Source organism: Anthonomus grandis, chromosome 4 (genome assembly GCF_022605725.1).
Source record: "Anthonomus grandis grandis chromosome 4, icAntGran1.3, whole genome shotgun sequence".
Taxonomy (NCBI): domain Eukaryota; kingdom Metazoa; phylum Arthropoda; class Insecta; order Coleoptera; family Curculionidae; genus Anthonomus; species Anthonomus grandis.
In genome coordinates this window covers 8,271,009-8,286,352 of record NC_065549.1, presented here as the reverse complement: position 1 = coordinate 8,286,352, position 15,344 = coordinate 8,271,009, and the positions used below count along the sequence as shown (strand labels likewise).

Here is a 15,344-nt window from a genome sequence, read left to right as displayed (position 1 = left end):
AATTTTTTGACAAAATATTTTTAATATAATATATAAATATGTATATATATACCCACCTAATTGAGTACCTAACAAATGTCTTTTAGGCATATATTTGTAATTGTATCTATTTGTTTTTTTTAATTTAAATAGTGTTATTGTACTTTACCAAATTTTAAATCTGTAAACTGTCTTTCAAATGTTTCGTATCTAATTGTACTAAACTTTTATATCAATTTTTTTTTGTAATGTCTTTTTAATTAATGGTTTTTTATTATTCTCTTTTTAAAACAGTGTTGTAATTTGATCTTGTAGACTAATAATTTTATTGTACCACAGGTTATTACTTACAGCAATGCGTGATTATGTACTTATTATAACTTATCTGTCAATTTATTGATGTTTCTTTTACAGGAATTAACTTCTGCAATTTAATTTTGAGTCTAATTACAAATAGTTAGATTATTACGATCTAGTCATTAGCCAGCTTGTGTTGATAGAAAACTTTGTATTTCTGAACAATAATTTTTTTAAACCAAAACTTTCCAAACGGATGCATTGATCGAGGTGGTCCATATATTTGGCCACCTAGATCGCCAGACCTGAATCCTTTAGATTATTGCCTTTATGGGTGGTTCAAATCACTGGTATATTCTAATAAAGTAAATACAAGAGAAACATTACTGGAACGGATAACAAACGCAACACAGACTGTAAGAAATTCGTCCGAATCTATCCACAAAGCAACCCGAGCTTCTCACCACAGAGCTGACATGTGCTTAGAACTAACAATACTAAAGTAAGTAATTTTTTTCGCAAAGAGACCCGCTTAAATTAAATAGTAATAAATGAAACTTCAAGGCCACAGGTCTCAATTATATGGAATACAATATCACAGGATTATACATGTTTTGCCTGTACTAGGCATCATCAGATCTTCTGTGAAGAAGGAATAGGAATAATTAATCTAGTAGATTTGTCATGATTTTAGTCTTGCTTGATATTCAGCCTAACTTCTTTAAGTCCAGTTCCTTTAGCGTCTCCTTTAATTCAAAAATTTATTTTCTTCTTTTTCTTTCTTCTTATTCTTGAAGAAAACCTTAAAGTCTATTAACTGCAAATGGTCAATCCAGTTGGATATCCTGTGAGACAGAGTTCTAAATATATTTCTAGCTCTCTGGTGGTCTTCCTAGCATTCTTTAGCCGTCTTTGGCAATATATGCTCTTGGTCCATTTTGTCTTTCTATGGAGGACATTGCATCTTGCATATTTGTTCAATCTGTAAGTATCTTCCCTGTGATGCTTCTTGAGGTTTTCATCTCTGCTGTTCTGAGGATGCTCTTTGTCTTATTCGTGTCTGCTTTAGTCTCGACACCATAGGTCATTCATTCAATTTTATTTTATTTTTAACTTACATACTTCAAGGTTCTTCTAGTTACAGACGAAAACGATTTTTTTTTAAATAGACACTATATAATTTTTTTTATAAACACTAAAACTATTTATATAAAACCGATAAGTGCTATGTAATAAATCAAAGCAGACAACAAATAGGTATTTAAATTAAAAATTTATAGAAAAATAAAAACCACATCTGACTGCCAACTGCTTCAATCTGAACTAAATAATATATATGACTGGTGTCGGAATAACAGACTTTTTCTTAATGTGTCAAAGTGTTTTCAGGTAACTCTTTGTAGAAACAAAAATTTTATTCAGCACAATTATGAAATACAAAATTTTCCTTTGACTAGGTGTCTAAATTAAGGATTTGGGTGTTACTTTTGACCAAAATTTCAACTTTAAAAATCATATCCATAATACAGTTATAGCAGCATCCAGATCTCTGGGTTTTATAATTAGAAATTGTCGCAATTTTGATGAAGTTAGGGTGGTGCAGTTCTTATATTGCTCATTTGTTCGCTCCAAGCTTGAGTACGCTTCAATTATATGGCATCCAGTATATCAGGTGGAGATTGATAAAATTGAGTTAATTCAGCGTAGATTTTAAAATATTTAATGTGAAAGACTGATGGTGTTTATCCAACAAGAGGAACATGTCAAGATATAATGCTTGCGCGTTTTAACATGAAAGCCTTAGCCGACCGCCGTGTGGTAGCGGCCGTGGTCTTTTTATATAAGTTAGTTAATTATAAAATCGACTGTAGCTCATTGCTAAATCAAATTTACTTTGTCGTTCCCAGATTAAACTCTAGAAACCCTCAAAGATTTCAGTGTAATAGAGCAATAAATAACACTTTTAGAAGGTCACCGATTTATTATATGTGCAACTTATTTAATATTCTTTATAACCACAACTTGGACCTCTTTGTTGCTTCAATGGCTTTTTTAGTAGGATTTTTTAATCAATAATATTAAATCATGAATTGCTCTAAGAGATTTTGTAAGTAGGTAATAGGCTTTGAGTAAATGTATGTTTTCTAAAATTTTTATTAGCCCATAAGCCTCTTTCATAACTTTTCTTTTAGCTAAATATTATATTGTATTATTTAATTTTAAACCTTAAACCTGTTGTACACAATTCTTTCTGTATTTCCTGTAAGTGGGTGACTGTTGGAAATAAAAGCTTTAATATTATTATTTAATTTAAATCAGATGAGAAACCTCCAAGAATTTATCCATGCTATAATATGCTTTACTTATTAGCAGGTTATAGAATTTGGATTTAAAATTAAGATCTCTGAACTTTCGTGATAGTTTGTCGTAAAATTTAACTGCTAGATCATCTGGCCCATTTTGACACTCCAAGTCTGTGGTGTTGTACAGAGAGTTCCGCATTTACTTTTATTTTGATGTAAATGTAGTAGGTTTCGAAAGAAGACTCTTGACTAAACTGATAACATTTGAGTTTCTTTTGTGTACGAATAGGACAATAAATCCATAATCTCTGAAGCTGCACATAAGCCTGTCCTAAATCCAAACCGCCGATTGGAAAACAATTTATGTTCTTCCAGATATTCCACTATTCATTGAACAATACATTTCTTCCAAAATCTTGGATATGCCGGTTAATAGTGATATTTTTCGGTAAATTGACATGTGGTTTTCATTTTGCTTTTTATATAGTGGAATGACTAGAGCCTTTTTCCAGATGTTTGAAAAAGCAAATTCTCTAAGGCGTCTTCTTGCCAGTTTTTTTTGAAAATTCTTAGTACTTTTACAGATATACCAAAACAATTTTTAATTTGATTAAAAATTACACGTATCTCGATAAAAACAAATTAGTTTAGTTAAAAAGTGAGGCATTAGTAGGATGGGTTCAAAGATAATATTAGTAAGATTACTTGTCATTAGATTTGGAACAATATTTACGAAAAAAATTATTAAATTCATCAGCAGTATAATTACACTCTTGAACTTTTTTCACGAGAATTTCTATGATTATTGATTATTTGCCATGTGCATTTTAATTTATTGTTTTTATTAGAAATTAGTTTCAAATTATAGTTGCATTTAGCATGATTTGTAGCTTTTTGTAATCTTTTTTCAAACTAGTATTTTATAATGCAGGGTTTGTTTTTACATCATCACAAAAAAAAACTTAAATTATCAAGCATAGTTCCTAGATCATTATTAAGCAATTTTGTTTTAAATTCGTAGTTTGTATTATGGTTTTTCGAGAAAATTAATATGTATAGGTCCCTCTGATCAAATTTTTAAAAACAGTTGCTATGTTCTTAATATCAAAGTTTTTGTCACTTTTAAGATATACTTTCTATACAGTGAATTTTTTTTTCTAGCAACCCTTAGTTAAAGGGCCTTATATATTTTAAATTTTTTTTTTTATTTTGATAGCTGGAATATGAGTTTATTGGTCTAAAAATTAGTATCCACCACACTGATGCTGCAGTCATTTACCTGAAAATTAATGCAAATATTATCTAGACAGTTTTGATTATATATCTATCTTGTGCTTGTTCATCTCCAACAATATTTCCATCTTTATATTCTGCATCTTGAAATCTATCTTCAAGGAGTCTAATGACAGCACTCGCTTTCTTGTAAATATGCTCGCTATATTTGGTGTAAGAGCACCAATTAAGCAAGAATTTTCACTGTGTGGAGGTGATCATTGGTGCCATAACTTTTACGGAATTGTCACCAAAATACAATTCTTAATTCTAAATTTCTTTTTTTCTTTTAATACAACAAACACATGGATTTATTCTCCAAATTCGAGTACGTAGCTTCGATCAAATCCCAACAGTTTACGGCCAAAGCGGGACAATAAACAAGTAATTTTTCCACAATATTCCTGCTCGCCGAATGAATATTTTACGCAGGTTTATTCTCCTCATTGACACCTCACATCTTTATTTGCTTACTTCCCAAATAACGGTTGTAGCGTGCATCTTAGAACCGAGCTTGGGTTTCAAGAACTGGCTTATAAATTTGCATTTGTAAGTATGCGGTGCCTTATTTATTATCCTTTAACCCCTATAGAAAGGAAGAGTAGGGAAAGAATGGTATATCATATACTGAAGGAGCACTTCTCTATCCCGTAAGTATCAATAGGGTAGTATCAGGGAAGTAGATTATTTTTTTGCCATATATTTAAAGTCGCGCTAATTATCTTCCTGTTATCATAAATTGTTGTTTCAGAAAATTAAATGTAAGTATAATAATTTAAATAATATTTCCAAAAGTATATTTTTAATTTATCGTCTTTGGTATAGTAAAATATATATCACAGCAATGATTTAAAAATCTTTTATTTTTTTATCGACTTGCTTCAGCAGTGGTTTTTTCCCGGTATTGACTTGAAAATCGTAAAACTATTATCACAACAGTACTATGAAAACTATTAAGAAGAAATTATTTAAAAATTTATTATCACGTTTGTTACCAAATTTTATAATTTTTTTCTTCTCGCATTGGCTTGTAATTACTTATCTCAACAGTGATTTTACCAAGAAAATTTTTTTGCAAAATAATAAAATATTTATCCAAACAATGATTTTTGAGCATTCTAGGATAAAAACTTTTTTTATCTAGCAAACAAATATGATCAAATATTTTCATTATCATTTATAGGCTTTACAATAATCCAACATTTATCTCAATTGTGATTTTAAGCAACCGATCCAAGCACATCAATAGGACCAGGTTAGAAATGATTATTAAGGAATATTATTTATATTAGCAGTGATTTTATAAATTTGTCCACTCATAGCAAGCATATTTTTTTTTACTTGGCATTATATGATTAAATTGAAAGTAAAAGCGTTTTTTTTTTATCAACTTAGCAATTATACAAAGCCTACCTCAATTGTGATATGAAAGGTTCTAGTTTTTATAATGCCTAACTATTAATAACTGTATTCTTAAAAATAATAAATTATATACTAAGACAGTGATTTGAAGATTCATGGCTAGGAAATAAGAGTATTAAAAGAATATTTTTTTTAATTATTGGTTTGCTCTGGGTAGTGAGGGGATGACGTCAAAAAAACTCAATTTCTATTAAGATATGTCTTCCTCAATACTAGATTTGATGTGTTTGGCCGTTTTAGCTAAACAATATATAGGGCGATTCAAAATTGAGTGCAAAGATTTCAAGGGTGTATTTACCAGCCAAAAATAAGAACTTTTTTTTATATAAACGTATGTCCTAACTTGCTCCGGTTTCTAGATATAGAGTGTAAAAGTTTTCTAATAAAATCGGTCTTTTATCAATTACTCAAAATGTTATCAGCCGATTTAAATAAAATTTGGTAGGCTTATTTGTCGTCATAAAGGCCCTCCTTTGGTATAAGATAAATTTATTAATTCCAGTGGCGTTTCAGGGGGCTACCTACTTGATACTTAAAGGTAAAATTATGGTACGCTACCGCTTTTTAAGCGGTCGATAATGTAACTTTCTTGTCTTTTGAGCCTTACTCGTATCTAGCTTTGTTTCCAGAAAAAAAATCAAAATCTATGCCTGGCCCTATTAAAACAAATAATAAATTCGCATCGATTATTGAGATTCATTTAATTTCTTTTCAAAATTTAACTTAGTCTAAGTAATAGATACATACAAAAGCAGATTTTCATAACAAAAAAAAATATTAAAAAACTTTTACACTCTGTATCTAGAAAACAAAACAAGTTACGACATACGTTTTTATGAAAAAAACTTCTTATTTTTGGCTGGTAAATACGCCCTTGAAATCTTTGCACTCAATTTTCAATCACCCTGTATTTTTTAAGATTTTCAGGGTGGACTGTTTTGTCTCGGACACACTGTATTTGCTTGAATCATAAACTTTATTAAAGCAAATAATAAATATAAATAAAACTTTAAACTTAGAAGAAGTGAAGAACAGTGGTAAAACATTAAGAGATATCGTTGATCTTCAATAAGAAAGGTCCTAAGTGTGACTCTTCTATTGCACCAGATAGCACAGAAATCTCTTTTGATTGGTAACTTTTTACTTAAAATCAAATACATTTAAGTAAGAATCCAACAACACCCATTCTCTTTATTTTATATAGTAACATTTGGTAATTGACCCTGTCGAAGGCCTAAGAGAAGTCTGTGTGGACCTAAAAACCATCTTTCGGTGAGCTGGCTTTAAACTTAGCAAAACTAGAGAGAGAAAGAGACAGTCATAGTTTCGTAAATAAAACTTTTAAACATCTTAGGAATTATTAGTACGCTGATAGGTCTGTTATTAATTATTAATTATGACTAATTAAACTAATTAGTCATTTGGGAACGGTCACGATAAATTAAATATGGAGAATAGAGACCATGTTAATAGAAAGAAACTGAGAGAAATGGCATCCAATAGTGACAACTTGGTATAGATATCAGAAATTAAAATACATAATTCTGGACAATCTCCCTGGCTATACATTTTAGGACCAGAGGACTACAAGTCAACTGGTCAAATTACGAGACAGTTTTACCACTAACCAAAACTCTTTATTTTTAATCTCGATACGTGTTTCGCCAACGATGTTAGCATTTTCGGGAGAATTAAAACTCAACTAAAGCTACTTACAAATTTCCTTTTATACTTATGATGTAACTAATAGAGCGGAAAAAGCAATGAGACATGGCCAAACAATCTTAAGCTATGTAATTGACTATAAGAAAATGAACCTTTATCCCTGTTAAGAATGTTTTTTTGATTTTTGAATATTGCTATGCATCTAATTTTTTATTGTTATTAACTGGTTTAAGTAATTTTAAGTTGTCTATCCCTATAAAGTGACCAGTATTTAAAACATGTTCAGCCACACTTGACTTTTTAACTGAAAGAGGACTTAAATTCTGAATATAATTAAAGATCTACAGCCAAATTCCTATCCCAGGATATCCCCCATAGCAAAACCGTTGAAAGAATAAAATGGCAAATGAAATAGAAAGTAATGCTGTTCAACAACTTGATGAGTCAATAGGTTCCATGAAGTTCAGCATCAAAGCTACTCTTAAATCTAGCATTTAATTTTGAATTAATCTGGTAGAGGAAATTTTTATTAAGAAACTGACAATGGCAGTTTTTCAAGTTTCTCTAACAGCTTCGCAGATTGTATATATGCTTCACCAAATTCGGACACCCTATATACTTGGAGGACCTCTAAGAACTACATATGAATCAATTAAGGGAAAAGTTTAAAAGTTTGAGAAGGTCTGTGACATACCATAAAAATATTTTTGACTTTTCCATTTGACTTAAAATCTACATTCCTTATTATTTTAAATTTTCTCGTGATACCAGTAACAGTATGAGACAAAAAGATAATTGTGCATACCTTATTAGGAAATAAGTTCTTAAAGCGTCAAAAGATTCGTCATGAACATCTTTCATTTTCGTCACTCTTCGACAGCCAATAACTATAAAACACTAAAAGTAAATCCATCGTCTTACATGAGCTACATGTTCTTTATATCTGACATTAATTGATCTTCTGGTTTGTCCTATGTACTTTTTATTACAATCATTGCAATTAATCTCATAGATCCCAGAGTTTTCATTGGTCTTTATTTTATCTTTTGGATTTTCTAAAAGATTTCGTAACTTGACCGAACTTCGATAGACCATTCTTAGACCTAAGTCTTTGAAAACTCTATCAAAGCCTCTCATCAAGATAGGATCGTATGGTATTGCAATAAAAGTTTGCTTATTTTCATCTTTTTAAAATGTGGTAGAGTTTTTAAGATTAATTTTAAACCCCTGGTCTTCTAATCAGCTTATCAATAATCTTATCGTCATAACTTTTGACCCTAGCAATTGTTTTCATTGTTGCTTTTTCTTTATTAAATCTGCTATTACTTAGAGGAAATGAGACCAAATGATGTATCAAGAAATGCATGGTTAGAGTCACACACACATGTATCTAAAAGTATTTGTTTCTTTTCTATAAATATCAAATTCTAACTTATTATTATTTTTTATTACAAAAGTATCTAAGAATGCAAGTTGGTTATTTGTTTTATTGTTCGAAGATAAATTTATTAGATGGAAAACAGTTATTGAGTTGTTCTACAAAATTATCAACATTGCATTTGCTTTTGTCGAACACAGCAAACACATCATCAACATATCTTAACCAAACTCGTGGGAAGTATTGGAATGTATTTTTTACATTTAACTCAAAATGGTTCATAAACAGCTCTGCTAGGAAGGGAGAGAGGCAATTACCCATGGCTGTACCTTCCAGTTGTTCATAGTATGAGTTGTTATACTAAAAAATATTTTGTGACATACAAAGTTTTGTTAATGAACCACTACTTTCCAGAAGGTCAATCAGACATTCCAAAGTTTCTGGTATGGGAATGCTGAAAAACATTCATAAGGTAATTTTAATGTCTGAAACTGCGTTACTAAAAACTTTGAAATTTTGTAAGTTGGAGATCCTATAGTGGAGACAATTGGTCTCATTTTATTGCCAGGTTTATGGATTGATGGTAAACAATATAATTTTGAAATTGTTGGGTTCGAAAGTGGTAACTTGAATTTTTCTGAAGAGGAAACAAGGTTTTTGCAGTCATTTAATGCTCTGTCTTAACCTGCGAAATCATTTTTGATAAAGTTGGGGCCATTTTCAATTCCGCTCTATTAGTTACATCATTAGTATATAAGGAGATTTATAAGTAGTTTTGGTTTAGTTTTAATCTGTTTAGTTCTCTCGTTTTAATCTCCGAAGATGCTAACATCCTTAGCGAAACACGTGTCGAGATTAAAAATAAAAAGTTTTGGTTAGTGATAAAACTGTCTCGTAATTGAGCATCACACCAAAGGTTCCAACCATAGGACTATCAAGTCAACTGGTGTGATGCCTCCAATAAATGATCATCTTCTTTCGAAATCTAATTACCCCATAACTCTATCTCCTTTGTTTTAAGAATCTGAACTATTTTGCAGGAATCTCGATCTTTATAGCGGAGCATCACCGAAAAAAACAAACCTAAACGAACGGGCCGCCGTATTAATTCATTAATTTATATGCACTGTCTGGTAGCCAGGTTAGGCGTCAAGACTATATTAATGGGGGCCCCCGGGGTACAAGAACGGGACCACGCCCTATAATATATATGTATGTATGTATGTATGGGGCCGTCAAGCGGGGGTACCATGCACTTGCCCGTGTGTATATCAGCTCAACCAGATGGGTATCTTAACGAGCCACGTAGGTGGAAAAGTGCGTTAGATTTGCAAGGTGGTTTCTTGTTCCTGCTGTACCAGCGACTATAGATCGAGAGAGCTTTTTCGATCTCACGGAAAATTATTATGTCCTTTTTTCGATGCCATTATAACTGACATCGTGTCGATTTATTGGATGTCCGTCTATTGAAAAATGCGCGGAACGACGGAATGCTGGTTGTACCTAGAACGGTTTTTTGATGGACAGTGTCATCATTATAAGACATTTTTCATATTAATGAGATGTAAAACCATCTATCAATATTATTATGTTTAATATTAATAATAATAACAATAATAATAATAATAATAAATATTGTAACTTAATTCAGGAACATAATTTTATTGATAACGGCAAAAGCTCTAACCTGACTCGCGTGGAATGTCTTTTGAGTAAACAAGTAAAACTGAATAAAATGCTCCCTTTTAAAGACCCATGGAACCATTTAGCAATGTTTAGAATTTTCTTCATTGTTTTTGCGAAAACAAATTGTTTTGCTAAAATTTCAAGAGAAAACTAAAAGTTAAGTATAGGGTGTCCCATTTTGGGTATTTTTGGGGGATATCTGCGTTATTTTTAGAGATAGAGAGTTGCGGTTTTCGCAACACTATGCTACTTTTTCGTAAAACTAAGGATGCCATCAACAGAATTTTCATAGCCCTTTTAGTTTTTAAGATACAGGGCATTTTTGAAATTTTTGCATCTTGGGACCCCCATCGTATCTCTGTTATTTTTACAGTTTTTGTAAAAAGTAAAAACTCATTTTTACATTTTTTTTTCCGTAGAATCTAGTGGTGTATATATATTTTTTTTTATTAATAGTTTTTGAGTTATAACCCAAACTAATGTTTTTTAAATGGAACACTCTATATATTTATAGTTCATAAAATTGGTCTTTTTTTACTTTTTCAAAAATATATAACAGTATAGAATTATTTTCAAAAATACGCAAATAACTAAGAATTTTCTAAATTAAATGCATAATTTAATAGTAGGTCATAAATAACAGTAGAAGACAAATAAAAAGTTACAAATTAATAACGACAAATGGGAAATTGCATCATTCTTATTTTTTTTTGTAATAAAGACATAAACAAATATATAAATTTAATAAACACTATAAAAAAACAACCATATAACAAAACAACATTTTTAAAAGAGATATTCAAAATGACCATCATCTTCTCTGATACAAAATTGGCACATTTTTGTAACCCTTTGAATAGCATTCAAAATAATAATTTGTCTCCTTCTCAGAGTTTGAAATGCTAAATGAATTGCGTCTTGAAGTTCTATGAGATTATTGCATTGTCTTTTATACACTTGATTTTATATATACCCCCATACATGTTAATAAACATGTTAATTTAATAAAAAACAATTTATTTGTAATTTTTTTGTTTCTCATTATAAATAGGCATTGCCTCCCATTAAATTATGAATTTGATCATTTAAATTTAGAAAATTGTTATTTATTTGCGTATTTTTGAAAATAAGTCCATACTGTTTTATATTTTTAAAAAGGTAAAAAAAGGTCAATTTTATGAACTATAAATATGGGTGTTCCATTAAAAAAACATAAATTTGGGTTATAACTCAGAAATTATTTATCAAAAAAAATATATCTACACCACTGGATTCTACGAAAAAAATCTATAAGAATGAATTTTTACTTTTACAAAAACTTTAAAGATAACGGAGATGGGAGTCCCAAAATACAAAATTTTCAAAAATGCCTTGTATCTTAAGAACTGAAAGGGAACTCATATAATAATCTTAATTTAACTTATTGATGTTAGATTTTGGATTAGAAATAAAAAGTAGAAATAGATATATGTTATTCTAAGCGCAAAAAGAAAACATATCGTGGGCTTAAAGGTAAAACTGACCAAGTCAAAAATATCAATTTTTGGAAAATGAAATTTTAAACTTGACCCTAAATTTATGTCGTAATTACGAAAAAAGTTTGATTTTAATAAAAGTTTTACTTATGCGTTTATTTAAAATAAATTATTATCCTTTATTATATCCCTCAAAACATTTAAAAAAGCAGCCATTGATATTTGTTTTTTGAAAAAAAGTAACTTGGTCACTTTTTCCTTTTTATTAAAATTGTTAAATACGGACTTGGTCAAACAATAGAATTCAATAGAATTCTAGTTATTGGTACCATAGCGACGAGCTAGCTAAAATCCTTTTCCTAATTAGTTATGGGAGTTTTTTAAATCAAACACAGGATTTTTTACAAAAGAACTGATTTATACATAGTAAATTTATTTTCAAAAACTTTAAGTTAATAAATTAAAAAACTCACTTAATCCGAGTCTGATTCTGTATCACTCTCACTTGCTGTAGGTTCTGGGGCGGTATTTCATTTTTGTTTATCAACTGGTAGAGCCTGGTACCAATTGTGATATTCTGGAGGAATATCGTTTTGAGTACAAAGCTTCAAAAGACTATTTTTTTTCTTCTCAGAAATACTTAACTGTGCCTTGTATAATTTTGGAATTACGTTGGGAATCGCATTTAAGCGACCTCGTCCAATTACGTTAATCCTTTTAAATTCTATTTCGCTATAGTTATATTTAAAGAGAATTTGGCCCGGATTTTCTTTGTGGTAACGCATAACTTTTATTTTCAGCCATGATACCTTATCTCCGTTTTTATCTTTTAATCTATTTTTAAAAAAAGAACTTGCCAATGATTTTAAATCAAGAAAATCTGGAAACCTTAACTCCTTACATTGATAAGGCTTACTCTTTTTATTTCTAAGTCGCTTAGAACGAGCCAATCGAAACACATTAAGTAAATCATTCATAGTGAATATAGCAACATGTTTCTTGGTAGACTCAATAGCACTATGCAAAGAGTCTACTTCCATGTAAGAGTGGCCTTTCTCCAAAAAGGTATGTTGTATGGTCAAGAAAATACGTATTTTGAACTAAGTACAAAAATAAAGCGGGTATGTCCTGAATGCGGTTTTGACCGCTGCAAGTATCTGAATACATGCTGATCTCTGTTACGTCTTTTGGAATTGTTCTTGCCCACTCAAATAATGCAGTTCCGATTTCGGAACTCCCTCGTTGACCGTTAGTCTCCGTCCACGCGTAGCAATATGCATTATTTGGTGTCGCTGCTTCATAGACAGTTAAGTTAAAAGCACATAATTTCATACTGTAATAAAACTGGGATATATCGGAGAAAGGAATTTGCAAAACGCTTTGCAAATCAAACGTGATGCTAGTAAAATGCTCATCATTAGAGGCTCATACCTTATCCTGCATCTTGGCAGCATTTGCTTCATCGCGCTGATGTCAAGTCCATACTGTTTGGTATTTTGGTCCATACGTATGTGTTCTTGATAATCCTCAATGGTTATGAGTTTATTTTTGTATTGTTCACAAGTGGAACATTGATCTTTTTTAGGCTTGAAAAAAGCTAAATTATATTTACTGCAAAAAATATGTCGATACGTCGCTTCAGAGACCTTTGGCTCGTTATTGCTGTTCACTGTTACATGCTTCTATGTATAACTGATACATTTTTGTAATTGATAGGGTCCAAGTATTTCCAGTTATTAGATTTTCTGCAATAATGGGATTTAAGAGTAGGGAAACTTTCGATGTGGCTTTTAACTTTTTCTTCTAGCTTCTGGGAAGTTTTATTACCTGGCGCCTTACAACCACGTTGATCTGGTAAGTCAAATAACCCATGCTCATTTACTCCAGCAAAGGCATGGTGAACGGGCCCGTGACTAATGCTTAGAGTGTTAAAAAAAACTTTTTGCAAACACGGATTTCGTGAGCCTTTTTAAAAAAAAAATGATCTGCTTGCTTGCTTTGCCGGTCTGGTTTCAGTGCGAGGCTTCCTACACTTGGGTTTAACTGATTTTACACGGGCCAATATATAATCTTTTTGTCTATCATAATTTAATTGCCAGTAGGTAGCACACAATTTTCTTCTATCGTTCAAACTAAAGTGTTGTGTACATTTAAACTTGCAGAGCTCGCAATCAACATCTTTGGGAATTTTTGCATTTTTGCATTTTTTTATTGGTTTCGTAAGGTTCCCCCAAAGACCTTTTCTATTTATTTATGGCTTTTTTCCACTGATCAGGGTATGATTTTTTCCACCTGCTCTTTTGTTTAGTTGTAGTAGATACATTGTTGTGCTCATCATCATGGTTGTCTTCATCGTCAGTAGGATTATACTCACCTGAACTACCTTCTTCAAATTCTACCACTCCCATAGGAGAGTGCGGATCTTCATAAAGGTTCGCATTCAGATTTTTAGGGCGAAGAATGCGTTGGGTGTCTGACGTCGATGGTAAATTAGTGTCAGCAAAAGTGTTGCAAAGCCCTTTTGTCTTTTCTGCCACCAGATCACATTTTATAACTGAAAATAAAACGCAATAATAACTAATTAAGTAATTTATAAAAAATTAGAACTAAAATAAAAAAATTATTATCAATTAATATAAAGACCTTAATTTACACGTACGAATTCAAAATAAAAATAGGTACAAAACACACACTTAATGCACTCAATTTATAAGCACTAAAAACATATTTTTTTACTGATACAATAGAAAAAAATTATACATACTTATAATAATTTATTAGTTTTATACTTTTACTATTTTGATCAATTTTACGCTCTATTCTACGATGGGCTTTAAAAATTCTAATCTTTGTTTTTTTTTTAGTTTCCTGAGGATTTGAAAAACAGAACATTCCTATTCTTTTTAACCGTTATTCAGGCACAAACTTGCACAGGATAATTAAAAAAAAACAAATCCTAACCTATTTACTTAGTTATACGTACATAAAAAATAATAATACTGTATACATAGAACATAACAATGTATGTACATAGAGAAGAAGCTATACTTAATACTTAATTATAGCAAAGAAAATTTTTTTTATTTAAATTATTACAAGAATATTTACCTTCAGATACTGCTGGGGAAGAAGCTGAGGTGTTTATATTTCCAGGGGCATCCTCTGATGCTATGATGGGATTAATAACGGTTTCTGAATGACCCAAAACATTAGCAACATTTGATATTTCCATAGTTTGGCTTATTAATTCCTCATACAGCGGGCCTAGAATTAAACAGTTTCATTTAAAAAAAAGGATATAAAAACTTTTGACTGACCTAACCTATAAAATGTAAAAATCTAATTATATCTATACAAAACTTACCTTCTGCATCAATATAAATAAGAGTTTTTGATTTTTGTAATGCCAATTTAGCAATATATCGAGATCAGCACTCATTATAATAAATAAATCACAAAAAGCGGCAACTTCACAGCGCAAAACAAACAAAACAACTGCAAACAGTAGTATATCAATGACTAAGTATATCAAAGCCGTATGCAAAAATGATTAAGTTTCGTCAGGTTAAAGTGACCATGTCTACTTGGTCACAATAAAATCTGATATGCTATAACCAAAAGTGACTAAGTAGAGATGGTCAATTTAGGCTGATATCAACTTTCACTTTAGAAAACTTGATCATTATTAACTTATTTTACGTACCTGCTTCTGAACCCTGGGGGGACTTGGTCAGTTTTTCCAGGCAAAGATATATGATTTTTTAGACAGTTGGTCAAAAAAACAGAAAAATGGCAATTTAGGGCTTGGTCACTTTTACCTTTAAGCCCACGATATACAGAGCAAAAAAAAATTATTAACACTCTTAT

At 30.7% G+C, this 15,344-nt stretch overlaps 1 protein-coding gene across 1 annotated transcript; it reads right to left on the bottom strand.

Annotated features, from left to right (window-relative positions):
• Window positions 1–13,720: 13,720 nt before the first annotated feature.
• LOC126735189 (uncharacterized) lies at window positions 13,721–14,709 on the bottom strand. The gene is made up of 2 exons (XM_050439140.1): window positions 14,586–14,709; window positions 13,721–14,031 (listed from the first exon to the last, which is right to left on the bottom strand). Exons 1-2 carry the CDS (start codon window positions 14,707–14,709, stop codon window positions 13,721–13,723), a joined length of 435 nt encoding a protein of 144 aa, XP_050295097.1.
• Window positions 14,710–15,344: the final 635 nt, after the last annotated feature.

What these genes read in the sequence shown, in the direction of transcription:
- LOC126735189 (XM_050439140.1), bottom strand. Translation starts at nt 14,709, where the DNA reads ATGGAAATATCAAATGTTGCTAATGTTTTGGGTCATTCAGAAACCGTT. An exon ending in TTCCCCAGCAGTATCTGAAG is followed by an intron (nt 14,032 to 14,585) that starts GTAAATATTCTT and finishes TTTTATTTTCAG; the next exon opens with TTATAAAATGTGATCTGGTG.